A 21,196-nucleotide genomic window follows, 5' to 3' on the forward strand; every position below is an offset into this window, starting at 1 on the left:
AAAACCCAACCAGATGGGTGGGGTATAAATAATAATTTTTTATTATTTATTAGCATATCGAATATATTTTAATTTTGAACAGGGAACTTTCCTTCATTGGCTACCATTTAAATAATAATAAAAGCACACTTTATTTATGAATATAGTACAGGTCCATATTTAAGTTTGAACAAAATGATGTTACCAAGTCAAGCTGTGCAGTTATCTTTTAAAAACTTAAGAGAGAAAACATCTAACATCTAACATCTTCCGGTTAGCGCCAGCGCTTAATGGCAGATTTCTCCCGGAGCTCCGGGAGAGATCTGCTTCGTGGGTTCGGGTCCTGCAGCCACGGCGGAGCGGGGACCCTCAAAAATCACAGGCGCGTAGCCTGTGAACTGGAGACTCGGCGGGCACCTTTGCGCCCCCCCGACGTTGTGAAATAGCCTTTTTAAAGGCTACGGAACAGCGGAGGGTGTGTGGAGCGGTGCTGAGAGTCGCTTTCACCCAGCCTGCGAAGCGAAGCCGCGTCGCCATTAGCGGAGAGCGCTGATTTCTTCCGGTGAATTTGGACTAAAAAGAACAACTTTCCGTGAGTAGGATTGAACTTTAAAATATAATTGGACGTTAAAATTAAAGAAATTGGGCACCGAGACGGATAAGCACTAAAAAGGAAGTCTGCTTTCCGTTCTGTAGCAAGATCAAAGCGAAAGGCACTCAAGCTGTAACTTTTTGACAGGAGAGTTGTGCGAACTAAGAAATCCACCACCAAGCAAAGAACTCCCTCCCCCGAAGGCAGGAGGGGGGGGGGAAGAAGATTTTAAAGTGTTTTCCTGCCTGTTTAAAAGAAATTGAACTGTTTACCGCTGCTCCTTTACCTGGGGATCGGACTGCCGGAGAAAAGGAACCGGCTAAGGACTGTCGCTACAAGAAGGTTAAAAAGTAACTGTAATATTGACTTTGGCTACTCTCAACTTGAAATACTTTACTTTGTTGCACAGTAAAGTTATTTGCAGGACACTATTGATCTGGATCTTTTAAAAAGAAAAAAGAATAATTGAAAGGGACTAGGAGGGCTTTTGTTTGTTTTTGGAAAGTGTGGGACCAACTTGAAGGCAAAGAATTGACTTTATGCCCTCTAGAGGACTTGTGAATAGTTTCAGCAACAAGTGGAGCTTAAAACTTGAGAATTTTTTTCTGACAGCTTAAGAGTGTGGGAATGACCTTGAGTGAAAGACTTCGTTATGGCAGATGGTAAAGAGAAAGAGGACTCACAAGAAACAACCTTGAGATCTGGTAGACAATACAAAGTCGATCTTTCTATGCAAAGAAGGGCTTCTGTATCAGGAGCCTCTGGAACTGCAGCTGTCTCAAAGGCAAAAGTGAAAATAATGTCTTCAGAAGAAGCATTTGCTAAGGTATTGGGGAAAATAAATGACTCTTTGGAGGAACTAAAAAAGCAAGGCGCAGAAACTAGAGTACAAGTTGCTGAAACAAATAAGAAAATTGAAGAAATCTCTGGGAAAATTGATTTAAATACAAAAAGTATAACTGACCTTGGGAACAAAGTGAACTCTAATGCAGAAGCAATTGGGAAACTACTGGAAGATTCATCTACAACACGAAAGATAGCTGAGGAAGCTAAAGAAATTGCAACTGCTGCCGAGGAAAAGTTTCCACCGGTGTACAGGAAACTAGATGAGTACGAGCTGGCACTCTCTATGCAGGATATGCAACGCAAGGAGAGGAACCTAAGGATCAGACTTGTGCCGGAAAAGGAAGGAGATAACTTGGTGGATTACTTGACAAAAGAATTCTCTGACTTTTGGAAGCAGGAGCTGGATAAGGAAGAATTTAAGATAGAGAGTGCATTTAGACTGGGAACAAGGCAGAGGAAGAACAGACCCAGAGATTGTTTAATAACTTTAAGGTCAAAGGAGGAGAGAGACAAAATACTGAACCTGCACTACCAAACAACCCTTCAAATTGAAGATTTTCATATTGAGATTTTTAAAGATATTCCCAAAAGTATTTTGGATGCAAGAGGTTTTTACAAGGACTTGGTGACACTGCTGAAAAGGAACTACATACCATTCAGGTGGGAGTTTCCCCAAGGCTTGTCTTTTAAATACAAGGGGAAGAATAAAGAAGAATAAAGACAGTGAGTGATAAAGACAAGTTCTTAGGAGAACACGAAGAAGACCTACAGAAAGAGACGTTTCCAGGACAAGGGCATCCTTCAAGCAAGGGACCATTAGACACGGATACGGAACCACCGACAAAAGAGGAACAACAACTGGGAGCTGTAGGAGGAAAGAGTAAATAACCCCATCATGGCTCTGCAACTTTTAACCTGGAATTGTAACGGTTTAAATATTCCCAGAAAAAGAAAAAATATATTTCATGCTTTAAAGAAAGACCAATTGGACTTGATTTGTTTACAAGAGACTCATGTGACAAGAGCACATAGAAAATTATTAATAAATAAAAGATTGGGACAAGAATTTATATCTTCAGACAGAGTAAAAAAGAGAGGAGTGGTGATCTATGCAAAGGAAAATTTGCAACCGAAACAAATTTTTAAAGATGACCAAGGAAGATATTTGGCAATAGAAATTCAATCTCAAGGAGAAAAGTTTTTGATAGTGGGAATCTATGCACCAAATGAAGGGAAAGCTGAATTCTTTAAGAAGTTGCATGAGACTTTGATGGACTACATGGATTACAATTTAATTATGATGGGTGACATGAATGGAGTAGTTTCAACAAATATGGACAAAGCACAAAGACAGGTAGTTACAAAAGACGGAAGACTACCAAAAACTTTCTTTGAAATGACTGACAATATGGACTTGATCGACATTTGGAGAACAAAACACCCATTAGAAAGAGAGGGAACCTTCTTTTCTGAAGCCAAAATGACATGGACACGGATTGACCAAATTTGGGTGACTAGCAGTATGGCGCCGAACATAAAGAAAGTGGAAATCTGCCCAAAAACCTTCTCCGACCATAACGCAGTAAAGATGGTGATGAAGCAAACAACAACTGGCTCCTTCAGATGGAGAATGAATGACACCTTATTTAGAGACGAGGAGATTTGTAAGAAGGCCCAAAAAACTTTGAAAGATTATTTTGAAATTAACTTAAGGACTAAAGTAGAAAAAAGAATAGTATGGGACGCAAGTAAAGCCGTGATGAGAGGGTTTTTGATACAACAAAATACATTAAAGAAAAGAAAGCAAAATGAGAGGAAAGAGAAAATCTTGGAAAAGATAAAAGAAGGGGAAAGGAAACTAAGATTGAAGCCAAAATCGCAAGAGATTTTAAGAGAAATTAAATTATATCAAACACAATACATGGAACTGATGAATCAAGAAATAGAATGGAAAATTAAACAAATGAGACAAAAGACTTTTGAATCTGCAGATAAATGTGGCAAGTTATTGGCTTGGCAAATAAAGAAGAGACAAAAACTCAACACGGTAACAAACATAGAAGTGGAAGGAAAGAACATATGTAACCCAGTGGAAATTAGGAACTGTTTTCAGAGCTACTTTAGACAACTGTACACACAAGGGCCGCAGAAAGAAATGGATATACAACAATTCCTCGAGAAAAATGGGCTGAAAAAGATTCCGCAGGAAAGTAAGACAATTTTGAACCAGGAGATATCAGCACAAGAAATAGAAGATGCCATTCAAAGTATGACGTTGGGCAAATCTCCTGGACCGGATGGACTGACTTCCAAATATTACAAAGTTTTGAAGGAAGGGTTGATACAACCTTTGAAGGAAGTCTGCAACGAGATTATGGAGGGGAGAAGGGCACCCGACACGTGGAGAGAGGCCTACATCACACTTATACCAAAGACAGAGACTGAAAAGACTCAACTTAAGAACTACCGACCCATCTCGTTACTAAATGTGGATTACAAAATCTTTGCTGATATTTTAGCAAAGAGATTGAAAAGAGTTTTGATGGAGGAGATTCATGGGGACCAAGCGGGCTTTCTCCCGAAAAGGCATTTGTCGGATAACGTAAGGAATATAATTGACATTTTGGAGAAGTTGGAAGTGAATATAAACACTAAGGCTGTTTTGATATTTGTGGACGCCGAGAAAGCCTTTGACAATATATCTTGGAGTTTTATGTTGAAGAACCTCCGGGGGATGGGGGTAGGCCAAGGGTTTGAAAACGGTATAGGTGCAATATACTCTGAACAGAAAGCAAAATTAATTGTAAATAATGTGGTTACAGAAGAGTTCAAGATTGAAAAAGGGACACGTCAGGGGTGCCCTATCTCCCCACTACTTTTTATATCGGTCTTGGAGGTTTTGCTTAATATGATTAGGAGGGACCAGTTGGTTAAAGGGATTCAGGTCGGAGCTAAACAATATAAACTGAGAGCATTTGCAGATGACCTAGTACTTACATTACAAGAGCCAGAAGCTAGTACGAAAAGAGTTTTGGAAATAATTCAAGAGTTTGGTCAAATGGCAGGATTTAAATTGAATAAGTTAAAGACTAAGGTATTGGAGAAAAACTTAACACAGGTTGAAAAAGAAAGGTTTCAGAACGAGACAGGGTTGACTGTGGTTAAAAAAGTGAAATATTTGGGTATAAATATGACAGCTAAGAATGTGAACCTATTTAAAGATAATTATGAAAAAACTTGGACAGAAGTGAAAAAAGATTTGGAGATTTGGTCAAACTTGAAGCTTTCCTTGTTAGGTCGAATTGCAGTTATAAAAATGAATGTATTGCCAAGAATGTTGTTTTTGTTCCAAGCATTACAAATAATGGATAAAATGGACTGTTTCAAGAAGTGGCAAAAAGATATATCTAAATTTGTCTGGCAGGGCAAGAAGCCCAGAATTAAATTTAAGATATTAACGGATTCAAAGGAAAGAGGGGGGTTTGCCCTGCCAGACTTTAAACTGTACTATGAAGCGGCAGCTTTCTGCTGGCTAAAAGATTGGCTGCTTCTTGAAAATACAGACATTTTGGATTTGGAAGGTTTTAACAATATTTTTGGGTGGCATGCATATTTGTGGTATGACAAGGTTAAAGCACATAAAAGTTTTAAAAACCATATTGTCAGAAAAGCACTATTAAATGTCTGGGTCAGATATAAAGATTTGTTGGAAAATAAAACTCCAAGGTGGCTATCGCCAATGGAAGCCAAGGCAGTTAAAAAGTTAAATATGGAGTCGAAGTGGCCAAGATATTGGGAAATTCTGGAAAAGGAAGGGGACAAACTGAGATTGCAGAGTTTTGAGAAATTAAAAGGGAAGGTGAGAGATTGGTTGCACTATCACCAAATAAATGAAGTGTTTAAATTGGACAGTAAAATTGGCTTCCAGGTGGAAAAATCAAAATTGGAGACTGAATTGTTAGAATCCAGTACTAAGAATTTGTCAAAAATGTACAATTTGCTGCTGAAATGGAATACACAAGATGAAACGGTGAAATCAACTATGATTAAATGGGCTCAGGACATTGGTCATAATATTTTGTTTGCTGATTGGGAAAAGTTGTGGACCACCGGGATGAAATTCACGGCATGTAATGCCTTAAGAGAAAATATTATGAAAATGATCTATAGGTGGTACATAACCCCAGTCAAGCTTGCAAAGATTTACCATTTGCCTGATAATAAATGTTGGAAATGTAAAGAAAAGGAAGGTACATTTTTTCACCTTTGGTGGACGTGCCCGAAGATTAAGGCATTCTGGGAAATGATCTATAATGAACTTAAAAAGGTATTTAAATATACCTTCCCTAAGAAACCAGAGGCCTTTCTCTTGGGTATTGTCGGCCAAGGGGTGTTAAAGACGGATATAACTTTCTTTATGTATGCTACAACAGCAGCTAGAATACTCATTGCAAAGTACTGGAAGACACAAGATCTACCCACACTGGAAGAATGGCAGATGAAGGTGATTGACTACATAGGCTTGGCAGAAATGACGAGCAGAATCCGAAACCAGGGAAGAGAAGCAGCGGAAGAAGAATGGAAAAAGTTCAAGGACTATCTAAAGAAATATTACAAAATGAATGATAGTTAGAATGATGTTGGACTGGAAAGTAAATGGTTACTATTAGCAATGGTTAAGACAAGGAGAATAAGGAAGATTAGCTTAAATTTAAAGTAAAATAAGGGAAGATTTGCTGAGTAATTGATTAGAATCTGGAATACAGAAAAGGGAGGCATGAGGAAGTCGGGGAAGAAAGGTATAAGAAATTAAGATATGAAATGGTACTTGTTTTTTGTTTTGTTTTTGTTTGTTTATGTATTTGTTGTATTTATGTTATGTTTGTGTGGTTATAAAAACTGTTTAATAAAAAATATTTAAAAAAAAAAAAAAGAGAGAGAAAACATCCAATATTCAACTTGATTTGTATATGAAACTACACATTTTTACAGAACAAAGGAACATTATAACATCTAACTCCCTTCAGTTTTTCCTGTTCAAAACATTAATGAGCATTGCTGCATAATTTGGGACTGCACTTCTTCCCAAGGCTCTAATATAATTCTTGTTTGTTTCAGGTGGTGATGAATTGGAAATGAAGAACAAGGGAGACCACAACAAAATCCACACAGTGGAGGAGCCATATCAGGTTTCAGACTGTGGAAAGAGCTTCAGTCAGAGCCCCCATTCCACTTCCCATCAAAGAAATCCCCTTGAGAAGAAACACTATCAGTGCTTGGAGTGTGGAAAGAGCTTCACCAGGAAAGAAAGTTTCACTTCCCATCAAAGAATTCATACAGGGGAGAAACCTTATCAGTGCTTGGAATGTGGAAAGAGCTTTAGTCAGTGCTCCCATCTCATTGCCCATCAAAGAATTCATACAGGGGAGAAACCCTATCAATGCTTAGAATGTGGAAAGAGCTTCAGTCGAAAGGACAGTTTCACTTGCCACCAAAGAATTCATACAGGGGAGAAACCCTATCAGTGCTTGGAATGTGGAAAAAGCTTCACCTGGAAAATAAGCTTCATTTCCCATAAAAGAATTCATACAGGAGAAAAACCCTATCAATGCTTGGAATGTGAGAAGAGCTTCAGTCGAAAGGACAATTTCACTTCCCATCAAAAAATCCATACAGGGGAGAAACCCTATCAGTGCTTGGAATGTGGAAAGAGCTTCACCAGGAAAGAAAGTTTCACGGTCCATCAAAGAATCCATACAGGGGAGAAACCTTATCAGTGCACGGAATGTGGAAAGAGCTTCAGTCACAGCTACCATCTCACTTCTCATCGTAGACTTCATACAGGGGAGAAACCATATCACTGTGCAGAATGTGGAAAGAGCTTCGTTCGAAAGGACAGTTTCACTTCCCATCAAAGAATTCATACAGGGGAGAAACCTTATCATTGCTTGGAATGTGGAAAGAGCTTCAGTGAAAGCTCCAGTCTCACTGCCCATCAAAAAATTCATACAGGGGAAAAACCCTATCAGTGCTTGGAATGTGGAAAGAGCTTCACTTGGAAAAAGTGTTTCACTTCCCATCAAAGAATTCATACAGGGGAGAAACCATATCAGTGCTTGGAGTGTGGAAAGAGCTTCAGGAATTGCTCAGATTGCAATTCTCATCGAAGAATTCATACAAGGGGGAAACCTTATCAGTGCTTGGAGTGTGGAAAGAGCTTCAGCTGGAAACAAAGTTTCGCTTCGCATAAAAAAATCCATACAGGGGAGAAACCATATCAGTGTGTGGAATGTGGAAAGGGATTCATTAATAATGCGAAACTCACTTCCCATCAAAGAATTCATACAGGGGAGAAACCCTATCAGTGCATGGAATGTGGAAAGAGCTTCACCTGGAAAATAAGCTTCACTTCCCATCAAAGAATTCATACAGGGGAAAACCCCTATCATTGTCTGGAATGTGGAAAGAGCTTTACCAGGAAAGAAAGTCTCACAGCCCATCACAAAATCCATACAGGGGAGAAACCATATCAGTGTGTGGAATGTGGAAAGAGCTTCAGTCAAAGCAACAATCTCATTTCCCATCAGAGAATTCACACAGGGTAGAAACCATTTTAGTGCCAAGAGTGTGATCGGAGAGATTTATGAAAGTCTGGTCTCATTTTTAAAGAAGAAGAGAAGAGAAGAGTTTGGATTTGATATCCCGCTTTATCACATCCCTAAGGAGTCTCAAAGCGGCTCACAATTTCCTTTCCCTTCCTCCCCCACAACAAACACTCTGTGAGGTGAGTGGGGCTGAGAGACTTCAGAGAAGTGTGACTGGCCCAAGGTCACCCAGCAGCTGCATGTGGAGGAGCGGAGACGCGAACCCGGTTCACCATATTATGAGTCTACCACTCTTAACCACACTGGCTTTTAAAGTTCTTCATAAAACAATTGGAGCTCTTAAAAGGACTTAGAGCTCACTGAAAAAGCCAAAATGGGAAAGGTTTGGACAAGTTTGTTTCTCTTTGAAGGAAAATATTTCTTCTACTCTGAGCCACTTAAAGAGAATTGGATTCCTGCAAGACAACCACTCTTATCTGGACACCTAAACTGCTATGTCCTCTTGAACACATTCTTTCTTTTTTCTGTTTTATGGTTCATCTCTTAAAGTAATTATTTGGTTTATTTGTTTAATTTGAATCTTAATTTGAGAAATTGGATTTTATGTTAAACAGCTGGTGTGTGTTGGATATCAGGCTGGAAGGAAGAGGGAGGGCTGGAAAAATGCAGGAAACAGGATTTCTTGGGAAAGAGTTATTCTGTGGCCTTGACAAACTGATAAGGTGCTGCTGGAAAATAGGCTGCTTTGAGAACAAGGGAGAGGGAGATTTTGAATATGGCAGTTCAAAAACAGTTTACACCAGGCCTGTGTTAAATTTGGAGAAGCTATTAGCCCGAATTGATAGAAATAGTGAAATAGTGACAAATTTGACCACTAAAGTAGAGACACTCACAAAGAAAACAGAAGCACTAGATGTCTCCATGAAAGGAAGGGAAGAGAAGTCTGAAAAGCTGGAAAAGGAGACCAAAAAATCAGAACAGGAGACGCTTAGGATTGCTGTGGACGGTTTGGGTGGGAGATAAGAGGCAATTGCGGGCGCTTTGGCGGTTCTTGAGATGAGACAGAAAGCCCAGCCTCTGAGACGGAGAGGAGGGAGGAGAGCAGGATTTTTTTAAAAATTATTTTTTATTAACCGGCCAATCATATCAAATTAAATCACATCACATAAATTCCGAATTACAAAGCCGAATTTTAAATTTTGTTGGGGGGACCCATATTTCAAGATCCGAAGGGGGATTCTGATCATCTTCTTGCTACTGCGTTAATGTCCAAATCAATCCAAATCAGTCCAAACAGAGTTCATAATTCTATCCAGTCTTATCTTGCTGTTTCCACATCACATCTTGTTCATATATTTTCTCTTTTTTCTTTATGATCTCTTCTGATAGTCTCCTTAAGCTGATAAACACCAATAATAATCCTGTGTGAATTTTTCCGTTCTTCCAATCCTCAAATCGAGATGGTTTCCATATATCATCACCTTCATAGATAACATTGCTCTTTCCATCATTAATCTCGCAAAACTGTCGCTCTTAAGACCCTCTGAGGAGTTTCACCCACAATATATAAACAGCTCTATTTCTCTCTTTCTCCTCCCAGACTCAAGACCTCCGACAGAACTTCCCAATATGGCGACGGCATTTTTAACTGCGTCATTCCTAAGCTCTTATACATTCCACGCTCTTCTTAAAACACGCTTTGGTTCGAAAGTTTATCTCCACACAGCCTTAAATCCACAGCTTAAGTCCTTAAAACGACATTTCTGACTCGTGAGGGGAGGGGATTCTTGTTTAATCACATAAGGAAAGAAAGGAAAGTTTTTTCCCCCTCCCCCATCAGTCATTTGCCATACCGTATCTTGGCGTATCTTCTCATGTTTTATTCTTGTCTTGTTTTATCAGAGATCTCTTCTGTTAGCAGTCTTTACTCCCCCTCCTTCTTTGAAATATGTGCATTCCTTCATCCAAATTGTTTCTTTTGAAGTTCTTGCAGCTAGTGGCGTGGATCAGGGACGGCGTCCAGGAGCGCCGGAATCCCACAGGAGGGCTTTGTGCCTAGTGCCCCCATCCCCACAAATTCGGGGGTGGTATAGGGCACAGCAGGCAAGGGCAGTCCCCCCCACCATCCGGGGGGGGTAGGGAGGCTAATTACTCCCATCATAGCCTCCAAATTACCTCGTGTGGGTCGGAGAGATGTTATTGTCAGCCATCTTCTGATGCGCCCCCTAGTGGCCCCCCGAGGAGAGCAGGATTTTAGCAAAGGTTTGAGCGGAGTGGCTGGGAGTGGAAGAGGAATTCATGGAGGAGGCGCCACTCTCCTCACAGCTGGGGGGGTGGCTTTTGGGTAGAAAACCAATGTGAATAAATCCCCCCAGTGCCACCCCCTGGCTGGTCTTCCTGTCTCCCTCTCCCTGTGCCCCCACCCTGCCCCAATCAAAGTCCCAGCCAGCAGCTGCCCCCCAGGCCTTCCTCCGCCCATCTTGGGGTCTCAAGGCATGCGGGCAGAATTTAGTGGGGGGCCAGGCTGGGCTCAGGGGTCTGCTTTCCTCTCCTTACACTGGGAAGCTTGTCTACGAACTAATGAAGGAGCGTCTCCACCTCCATCATTCTACCTGGATGCTGAGGTCCAGCACCGAGGTTCCCTCTGGAGGTTCCCACACTGCAAGAAGCCAAGTTACAGGGAACCAGGCAGAGGGCTTCTCAGTAGTGGCACCCGCCCTGTGGAACGCCCTCCCATCAGATGTCAAAGAAATAAACAACTACCAGACTTTTAGAAGACATCTGAAGGCAGCCCTGTTTAGGGAAACTTTTAATGTTAGATGCATTACTGTTATTTTAATATTTTGTTGGAAGCCGCCCAGAGTGTCTGGGGAAGCCCAGCCAGATGGGCAGGGTATAAATAATTTATTATTGTTATTATTATAATGGATAAAGGGTTGTTTGGAAGACTAAGCCATCTCTACCTCCCCCCCCCCCCGCCAATTTTAAAATAAAGCCTATTTAAGAATTGGGCACATGGAGGAAGCAGAATGCAATGCATTTTCAGTTGGGAGTGTCGAGCAAGGAGATTGGAGATGGTTGCCAGTCCAAGTGTCGCAGTCCAGTTCATGCGCGATCAAAGTCCCGGCTGGGGACGTCGGGACCGGGGGCAAGATGGCAGGGTGGGAGCAGGAACGGGAGTCTAGGAATCAGGAAGCCAAGGTTCCGAGGATCAAGAAGCAAGTAGTCAAGGAACCAAACGCAGCAAGGCAGGGAACGTGTTGCTGTGGCAAAGAGCCGAAGGGAAAATGCTGACCTTCTATCCCTTCCTGGCTCTTGCCACCAGGTGCAGCGAGTTACCAAGTGGTCTCACCTGTGAGGCCGCACCTTGCCTCTCCAGAACAAACTTAGGAAGGCCCCAGTCCTGCAGAGTCCTATTGGTCACAGGGCCTGGCTCCTGCATGCACACCTGACAAAGGGTAGTTTAAGACGCGGGGGGGGGGGGGAAGACCTTGTGAAAGGGGGGGCAGTTTTGGGAGAGATTCCAGCCGTGGCATTGGCAGATGAGGAATCCTGGAAGAGGACACTCCAGGCTCATCTAGTCCAACCCCTGCAATTCAGGAACCCCGGTTCTTAGTCCCACCAGCTCCCTTGAACTGGGCAACTCAGATGCCTGGAGCAGCGCCCGTTGGAGAGCAGCCTTGGGTCGCCTCTGGAGCTGGCCGGACCTTTTGGACGGCTGTTTCCACCCCCCCTGCCTTCTGCTGGCAGGCCCGGTTGGGAGTTGTAGTGCAAAGCCCATTGAGGGGAGGTGGTTTTCAAGTTGGAACTATGTTTTGACCCTTTGCCAAAAGGAGATGCCACAAAGTGTGTGTCGGGAGGGTGTCTTTTCAGTGCCAGGATACAAGGTGCTCTCTTGACCTGGAGCCCAATCCCTCTCCTCCACCCCTAGAAAAGGGGGTCATGCAGAACCCCCTTTTCCTTCCTCTTTGCTCAGAGAGTCGGAACCAACTCTCTCTCAAGGGACCCTGGAGCCAAACACTTGCAGAGTTTTACTTCTCAAGCAAAGGGTGGGAAGGAATACATTCTTGTTGCACTTGAGATGTACAGAAATCTCTTGTCCAGATTTTTAACACCGCAGGCCTGCTGTGATGGGTTTCCTTGTCCCCCTTGCCACTAAAAAAATCCAGTTAATAGACTCTTTGCCAATTGTTATGTTTAATTACTTTTTTTTTTTAAGGTAAAGATGTTACGCTACATCTTTGAGACACTGTACTTACTGCTGCTTTTTTCTATTCTGGATTTGAATAAAAATTAATCTGTGGACTAACGTTCTTGCTTTTTGTGTGGTCTTTTCCTGCTGCTTGATATACAACGGACTCTTATTTATTTAGTTGTTCATGGCTTATATGCTCATGGAACATTTGATATTTATTGCTGAAATATAGACACAAAACAACATATGCTAAAACATAAGAAGTGTTGTGGTCAGATCACTTCCTGGTGCAACTAGACTAGAGGGCATTGCGTAGAAGCCCCCAAAGATGCGCCTGAATTTTGGGGTGTTTGGCACCTGCAAACCTATAACAATGTCACCAGAGGGGGAATAAAAGGCTTCCTAGGAAAACCCCCTTGGCTGCTCCTGTGTTGCTTCCAAGGCGACTTCACCAAGAACATACATTTATTGCTGAAATACAGACACAAAGCAGCAGATGGGACAACACAGAATGGCCCCCCCAGCCATGTCTGGCAATGTCTCCCCCCTCCAGCCCCCCCGGGACCCCCTCTTGCTGGGACAGGGCTCTCTGCCCCGCAGGCCCCCCAGAGGCCCCCAAGAGAGACTCGCCCCCCCCCCGGAGAAGAGACACCCCGGGTCCCCCATGTGGCCCCCCCAAAGACCCCCCTCTCCCCCGCCCAGACGCCCCTTCGCAGCCCCAGGCAGAGAATCATAGAATCATAGAATCATAGAATCATAGAGTTGGAAGAGACCACAAGGGCCATCGAGTCCAACCCCCTGCCAAGCAGGAAACACCATCAGAGCACTCCTGACATATGGTTGTCAAGCCTCTGCTTAAAGACCTCCAAAGAAGGAGACTCCACCACACTCCTTGGCAGCAAATTCCACTGTCGAACAGCTCTTACTGTCAGGAAGTTCTTCCTAATGTTTAGGTGGAATCTTCTTTCTTGTAGTTTGGATCCATTGCTCCGTGTCCGCTTCTCTGGAGCAGCAGAAAACAACCTTTCTCCCTCCTCTATGTGACATCCTTTTATATATTTGAACATGGCTATCATATCACCCCTTAACCTCCTCTTCTCCAGGCTAAACATGCCCAGCTCCCTTAGCCGTTCCTCATAAGGCATCGTTTCCAGGCCTTTGACCATTTTGGTTGCCCTCCTCTGGACACGTTCCAGTTTGTCAATGTCCTTCTTGAACTGTGGTGCCCAGAACTGGACACAGTACTCCAGGTGAGGTCTGACCAGAGCAGAATACAGTGGCACTATTACTTCCCTTGATCTAGATGCTATACTCCTATTGATGCAGCCCAGAATTGCATTGGCTTTTTTAGCTGCCGCGTCACACTGTTGGCTCATGTCAAGTTTGTGGTCAACCAAGACTCCTAGATCCTTTTCACATGTAGTGCTCTCAAGCCAGGTGTCACCCATCTTGTATTTGTGCCTCTCATTTTTTTTGCCCAAGTGCAATACTTTACATTTCTCCCTGTTAAAATTCATCTTGTTTGTTTTGGCCCAGTTCTCTAATCTGTCAAGGTCGTTTTGAAGTGTGTTCCTGTCCTCTGGGGTGTTAGCCACCCCTCCCAGTTTGGTGTCATCTGCAAATTTGATCAGGATGCCCTTGAGTCCATCATCCAAGTCGTTGATAAAGATGTTGAATAAGACCGGGCCCAAGACAGAACCCTGTGGCACCCCACTAGTCACTCTTCTCCAGGATGAAGAGGAACCATTGATGAGCACCCTTTGGGTTCGGTCAGTCAGCCAGTTACAAATCCACTGAGTGGTAGCATAGTCAAGACCGCATTTTACCAGCTTCTTTACAAGAATATCATGGGGCACCTTGTCAAATGCCTTGCTGAAATCAAGATAGGCTACATCCACTGCGTTCCCTTCATCTACCAGGCTTGTAATTCTGTCAAAAAACGAGATCAGGTTAGTCTGACATGACTTATTTTTCAGAAATCCATGCTGACTATTGGTGATCACAGCATTCCTTTCCAGGTGCTCACAGACTGTTTGCTTAATGATCTGCTCCAGAATCTTCCCTGGTATTGATGTCAGACTGACTGGGCGGTAATTATTTGGGTCCTCTCTTTTCCCCTTTTTGAAAATAGGGACAACATTTGCCCTCCTCCAGTCTGCCGGGACTTCGCCTGTTCTCCAGGAATTCTCAAAGATGACTGCCAGTGGTTCTGAAATCACATCTGCCAGTTCTTTTAATACTCTTGGATGCAGTTCATCTGGCCCTGGAGACTTGAATACATCTAGACTAGCCAAGTATTCTTGTACTATCTCCTTAGTTATTCTGGGCTGTGTTTCCTCTGCTGAATCATTTGCTCCAAATTCTTCAGGTCGGGCATTGTTTTCTTTATCGGAGAAGACTGAGGCAAAGAAGAGAGACGGGCTCCTCCTCCCGGACACGGGTTCCCCCTTCACACGCACACGCGCCCAGTCCCGGGTTCTGCGTCCGGCTTCCTCCCTGCCCTCCCCCCCCCGAAGGGGAAGCTCTGCGCCTGCGCGACGCCCCGGGCTCCTCCGCAGGGAGAGAGAAGGGTTAAGGGGAGCCGAGCTGGCTTCCTAGAGAGGACAGGAAAGGAAGGCGAGCCGCTCCTCCCCCCTCTGACGTCCCTTCCGGGCAGAGCGGCCTCGCCTTCGCCTGCCGGGCTCTGGTGGGTCTCCTCTCAGGGGAAGCCTGGGGAACTCCCTGCCCCGGGAGGCGGGAAAAGAGGCTGGGGGTCCGGGAGGGAGCAGAGGGACCTCAGGCCCTGGCCAGGGAGGTGGGACTGGAAGACAGTGAGGAGGGAGAAGGACGTTAGGAGGGACATAATTATGAGGGAGAAGGACATTAGGAGGGACATAATTGTGAGGGAGAAGGACATTAACAGGGACATGAGGGAGAAGTGTATTAAGAGGGACATAATTATGAGGGAGAAGTGTATTAAGAGGGACATTATTATGAGGGAGAAGTATATTAAGAGGGACATAATTGTGAGGGAGAAGTATATTAAGAGGGACATAATTATGAGGGAGAAGTATATTAGGAGGGACATAATTATGAGGGAGAAGGACATTAGGAGGGACATAATTATGAGGGAGAAGGACATTAGGAGGGACATGAGGGAGAAGTGTATTAAGAGGGACATAATTGTGAGGGAGAAGTGTATTAGGATGGACATAATTGTGAGGGAGAAGTGTGTTAAGAGGGACATGAGGGAGAAGGACGTTCGGAGGGACATTATTGTGAGGGAGAAGTATATTAAGAGGGACATTATTATGAGGGAGAAGTATATTAAGAGGGACATTATTATGAGGGAGAAGTGTATTAAGAGGGACATTATTATGAGGGAGAAGTGTATTAAGAGGGACATTATTATGAGGGAGAAGTGTATTAAGAGGGACATTATTATGAGGGAGAAGTGTATTAAGAGGGACATTATTATGAGGGAGAAGTATATTAAGAGGGACATAATTGTGAGGGAGAAGTGTATTAAGAGGGACATAATTGTGAGGGAGAAGTATATTAGGAGGGAAATAGCATGAAGCTTCCCTTCTCTATTCATAAATCTCTGTATGTCGGCCATTTTCCCTCCCTAATTCTTTATTTGACTGAAAGTCCAGTTTCTGAGGCGTCTTCCAGGGCAGTTCCACCCAGAGGGCCTTGCCACCGTCCCCTCGGATCCAGAGCAGGAAGTCCCGAAGGGACGGTGGCTGGAGCTAGACATGGGCCCTGATGCTCACCAAGCCACCCAAGCAGATATGGCTGGCTTGGGGCGAAGCTCTGGACTATGAAGTGGGGTGGGGAGGGACCCCCACTGTTTCCTTGGCTTCAGATTACACTCACTTGTCATTCACAGTTATGACTTCTCCCTCCCCCTTTTCCCCCCATACAGCTTGGAGTCTGAGCTGTGGTGCAATCCAGCCCTGGTTCCTAGCAAGACTCAGCCACGCTTCCTCAGGAAACATTCTTCTCCTCTTCATCTTACAATAGAATAGTGTGTTTGATTCAGACGATTTTCTGCACCTCGCATTAGTACCCACAGAACTTGGCAGAGGACCAAGGGGCTCCTTCCAATCTCTTGGAGACTTCCGAAGAGCCCAGATGGAGGAGCAAGACTCAGCTGGCCCTGAAGCAGGAAGAGGCCATGCCATGGAAACTGGGAACAGTGGGGAATTCTGGGAAAACTCTGTGAAGAAGGAACTGGGTGAGGAGGACACCCTTTGCTCAGAGGTGCAGAGCCAGGAGCTCAGTCAGTTCTGCTACCAGGAGGCCAAAGGACCCCGAGAGGTTTGCAGCCAACTCTACCACCTTGACCATCAGTGGCTGAAGCCAGAAAGGCACACGAAAGCTCAGATGTTGGACCTGGTGATCTTGGAGCAGTTCCTGGCTGTCCTTCCTCTGGAGATGGAGAACTGGGTGAGGGAATGCGGAGCGGAGACCACTTCCCAGGCGGTGGCCCTGGCCGAAGGTTTCCTCCTGAGTCAAGCAGAGGAGAGGAAGCAGGCAGAGCAGCAGGTGAGAGAGACTTTCCTCTGGATACTCCCCAGGGGCTCCAAAGAGGAGGGAGAGTATTCCCAAATCAATTCCTAATGGCCCATCCTTTTTTGGAAAGCTGCTGCTGCTGCTGCTGCTTCTTCTTCTTCTTCTTCTTCTTCTTCTTCTTCTTCTTCTTCTTCTTCTTCTTATTATTATTATTATTATTTATTATTATTTATGACACTCATGTGGCTGGGTGCCTTCCAGCACATATAAAAGCATAAGAAGACATCAGGTGTCTTCTAAAAGTTATGCAGTTTTTTATCTCCTTCTCACCTGATGGGAGGACATTCCCCAGGGTGGGGCCACTGTGGAGAAGGTCTTCTGCCTGGTTCCCTGTAACTTCACTTACCACAGTGAGGGAATCAGCAGAAGACCCTCCGAACTGGACCTCAGTTCATGGAGACGCTCCTTTGGCTATACTGGGCCTTTCAGGCCGTTTAGGGCTTTAAGGTTCAGCACCAACACTTTGAATTGTGCTGGGAAACGTTCTGGGAGCCAGTGAAGATCCTTGAGAACCAATGTTTCATGGTCCTGGCAGCCAACCCCAGACACCAGTCTAGCAGAAGCAGGAAGCAGCTTTCACCTCTGTCCCCCGAAAGCGCTTGCCTCTGCCATTCCTTCTCTAACCCTTCTCCCCATTCTCTGTTTTGAATCCTTGTTGCTCTTTCAGAGGAAGGATCTTTTGGCAGAAATGGGTCTTGATTCTTCTGAGGCAGAGAAGACTCCGCTGGACGCCAGAGTGAGGCCTCTGGGTAAGGAGGAAGGAGTGTTTTCTCCCCCGTTCTGTCACATTCTCTTGGTTTCAAAACTAATCTGTGATTTCTTTGCATCTTTTGGGGGAAGACACCTGGAGCCCAGAGGGGGAGAGATGTATTTTTGCACAACTAATATATGAAATGGGTACAAATGTCCAAATGTACTCAGCAGGGGAGACATTTACTGCAGCTGGTTCAATTCCACAGTTTATTATCTCTTCCAGCAACGCCTGTACATTAGTCCAAATTGAGCTCTAATTGACAGGAGAACCTCTGCTTCTTAATGGCGGCGAAGGAGAGTTTTCGGCAGGCGAAGGGCTTTTGCACTCAGCGCCTCCCTGCCTCCCGCAATCCATGCCGGAGCCGGAACCTGGTACCAAGATGAACTGGGAGTGAAGCCCATTCCCCCCTGTCCCTGGGGGCAACTTGCAAGGAGAATTACCCTCAGTCATCCTTGTTTTTCCTTTGCCAACAATCTCCCGCTGCCTCCATTAAGGCAGAGTGGAACCGGAAGCTAGCAGGGGAGACTTGGACAAGCCCCATCTGCACTTAGAGATGCACTGTTTCACCTCTGAGAGAAGCAGGCGCTCACGGTTTCCACTTACCTTTGTCTCTCCCAGGAGACGGAATGATGCCACCAAGACCTGCTCCTTCATCTTTTCATGGTGGTGGAGGGGAGGCAGCAGCTGTGGACCCAGATCAGGTAGGGGGAAGGAGCCTTGTGGGGAAGGAGCGCTGGGATGCAGACTGGCTGGACACAGTTGGATGCAGAGGAATGGTGGGAGGAGCCAGAGAAGAGGGAGCCGACTGGGAGGAGGAGGAGGAGGAGGAGGTGTCTGAAGCTGGAGAGGGAAGAGGGCTCAGGGAGCAGAGGGAGTCTGTGGCAGAGAGCAGCCCAGACTCCGAGGCAGAAGCTGCAGCAGGAGAGAGGGATGAGGAAGGCAGAGAGGGGTCTGGCCGCTGTAGAAAACAACAGAGCCAAGTGAATGTTCTCTAAGAGGACAGCCTTTTCCCTGTTCTGTTAGGGTCCAGTGTGCTTTGAAGATGTGGCTGTCCATTTCACAGACGAGGAGTGGGCGTTGCTGGATCCTGACCAGAGAGCTCTCCATAAGGAAGTCATGGAGGAGAATCGTGGGATCTTGGACTCTCTCGGTAAGGCTCCCTATTGGATCATCCTATCTGTTTTGTAATTCAAGACATCTCTCTATATGATGAACCTCTGATATTTCGATGGGGCTCAACAGCGCCACCCACAGCACCTGGGATGTTAACACTCCCACAGCAAACCTTGGAGGGATGGCTATTGATTGTTTTCCCTGTGAATATTCTTCTTTCAGTTCTGCCGTTTAAAACCATGATCAGGCTGTCTGAACTGCCCAGGCCTTCTTAAATGTAGGATTCAGAGTGATTTTTGACCAAAGAGTTGCTTGACAGATTCCACGACTGAACCAAACAAACTCCATCCCAGAAAAGAGCCAGGCTTTTTGAATCTCAGGCAGTGAACCCTGTAGTAACAATAATGATAATTTTATTATTTTCACCCTGCCCATCTGACTGGGTGGCCCCAGCCACTCTGGGCAACTTCCAACAAATAGAAAAACATAATAAAACATCAAACATTAAAAACTTCCCAATACAGAGGTGCCTTCAGAAGTCCTCTAAAAGTTGCATAGTTATTTCCTTGACATCTGATGGGAGGGCGTTCCACAGGGTGGGTGCCCCTACCGAGAAGGCCCCCTGCCTCGTCCCCTGTAACTTCTCACAATAATGTAACATTTAAGTACAGTGGTACTTCGGGTTAAGAACTTAATTCGTTCTGGATGTCCGCTCTTAAAATTTGTTTAGATTTATTACTGCATATTGTACAACTTAGCATATTGAATACAATGGTTCCTCGGGTTAAGTACTTAATTCATTCCTGAGGTCCGTTCTTAACCTGAAATTGTTTTGAACCTGAAGCACCACTTTGGCTAATGGGGTCTCCTGCTGCCGCTGCGCCGCCGGGGCATGATTTCTGTTCTTATCCTGAAGCAAAGTTCTTAAACTGAAGCATTCTTTCTGAGTTAGCAGAGTCTGTAACCTGAAGTGTATGTAACCTGAAGCGCATGTAACCCAAGGTACCAGTGTATATCTTCATTTTGGACAGGGAACTTTCCCGCTTTGGCCACCTTTTAAATAATAATAAAAGCACATTTTATTTATAAAGATAGTACAGATCCATATTTAAATTTAAACAAAATGATGTTACCAGTACAGTAAGCTGTACTTTTAAAAACTAGAGAGAGAAAACATCTAATATTCAACTTGATTTGTATACGAAACTAGACAATTTTACAGAACAAAAGGAACATTATAACATCTAAATCACTTCAGTTCTTCCTCTGTCCCAAACATTAATTAGCATTGTTCCGTAATTTGGGACTGCACTTCTTCCTGAGACTCTAATCCGTTTGCCTCTTAGTTTCAGGTGGTGATGAATTGGAAATGAAGAACAAGGGAGACCACAACGAAATCCACACAGTAGAGGATCCATATCAGGATTCAGACTGTGGAGAGAGCTTCAGGCAGAGCTCCCATTCCACTTCCCATCAAATAAATCCCCTTGAGAAGAAACACTATCAGTGCTTGGAGTGTGGAAAGAGCTTCACTCGGAGTGCACATCTCACATCCCATCGTAGAATTCATACAGGGGAGAAACCATATCACTGCTTGGAGTGTGGAAAGAGCTTCAGTCACAGCCACGATCTTACTTCCCATCGTAGAATTCATACAGGAGAGAAACCCTATCAGTGCTTTGAATGTGGAAAAAGCTTCAGTCAGAGGGCCCATCTCACGACCCATCAAAGGATTCATACAGGGGAGAAACCCTTTCAGTGCGTGGAATGTGGGAAAAGCTTCAGTCAGGGCTCCAATCTCACTGCCCACCATAGAATTCATACAGGGGAGAAACCATATCACTGCTGGGAGTGTGGAAAGAGCTTCAGTCAAAGCCACAATCTCACTTGCCATCGTAAAATTCATACAGGGGAGAAACCATATCACTGCTTCAGTCACAGCCATGATCTCACTTCCCATCGTAGAATTCATACAGGGGAAAAACGCTATCAGTGCGTGGAATGTGGAAAGAGATTCAGAAATTGCTCAGATCTCACTTCCCATCAAAGAATTCATACAGGGGAGAAACCCTATCAGTGCTTGGAGTGTGGAAAGAGATTCAGCTGGAAACAGAGCTTTGTTTTCCATAAAAAAATACATACAGGGAAGAAACCCTATCAGTGCTTGGAATGTGGAAAGAGCTTCAGTCAAAACCGCAGTTTCACTTCCCATCTAAGAATTCATACAGGGGAGAAACCCTATCAGTGTCTGGAATGTGGAAAGAGCTTCACCAGGAAAGAAAGTCTCACAGCCCATCACAAAATCCATACAGGGGAGAAACCCTATCAGTGCCTGGAATGTGGAAAGAGCTTCAGTCAAAGCAACAATCTCATTTCCCATCAGAGAATTCACACAGGGTAGAAACTATTTCAGTGCCAAGAGTGTGATCGGAGGGATTTACGAAAGTCTGGTCTCATTTTTAAAGTTCTTAACACAATTGGAGCTCTTAAAAGGACTTTGAGCTCCCTGAAAAAGCTAAAATCAAGACAGGTTTGGACAAGTTTGTTTCTCTTTG

The 21,196-nt window shown here is 44.4% G+C and overlaps 2 protein-coding genes and 1 pseudogene across 4 annotated transcripts in view; all 3 read left to right on the forward strand.

Moving 5' to 3' along the window:
* Positions 1 to 8,324, forward strand: part of LOC128420162 (zinc finger protein 883-like) — a 36,427-nt gene extending 28,103 nt beyond the window's left edge. Inside the window, exon 6 of the mRNA XM_053401676.1 lies at positions 6,536 to 8,324. Within this exon, the coding sequence (XP_053257651.1) occupies positions 6,536 to 8,022 (1,487 nt within the window). The 3' untranslated portion in view covers positions 8,023 to 8,324. The remainder of the gene's footprint in view (positions 1 to 6,535) is intronic.
* The window catches only part of LOC128420148 (zinc finger protein 420-like), a 34,771-nt gene extending 26,187 nt beyond the window's left edge, over positions 1 to 8,584 (forward strand). For all 3 annotated transcript variants that reach the window (XR_008331986.1, XR_008331987.1, XR_008331984.1), the window contains one exon: positions 8,405 to 8,584. The gene's annotated coding sequence lies outside the window, so the exon portion shown is untranslated. The remainder of the gene's footprint in view (positions 1 to 8,404) is intronic.
* Positions 8,585 to 15,772: 7,188 nt separating this feature from the next.
* Positions 15,773 to 21,196, forward strand: part of LOC128418856 (zinc finger protein 721-like) — a 28,306-nt pseudogene continuing 22,882 nt past the window's right edge.

This window comes from Podarcis raffonei, chromosome 8 (genome assembly GCF_027172205.1).
Source record: "Podarcis raffonei isolate rPodRaf1 chromosome 8, rPodRaf1.pri, whole genome shotgun sequence".
Taxonomy (NCBI): Eukaryota; Metazoa; Chordata; class Lepidosauria; order Squamata; family Lacertidae; genus Podarcis; species Podarcis raffonei.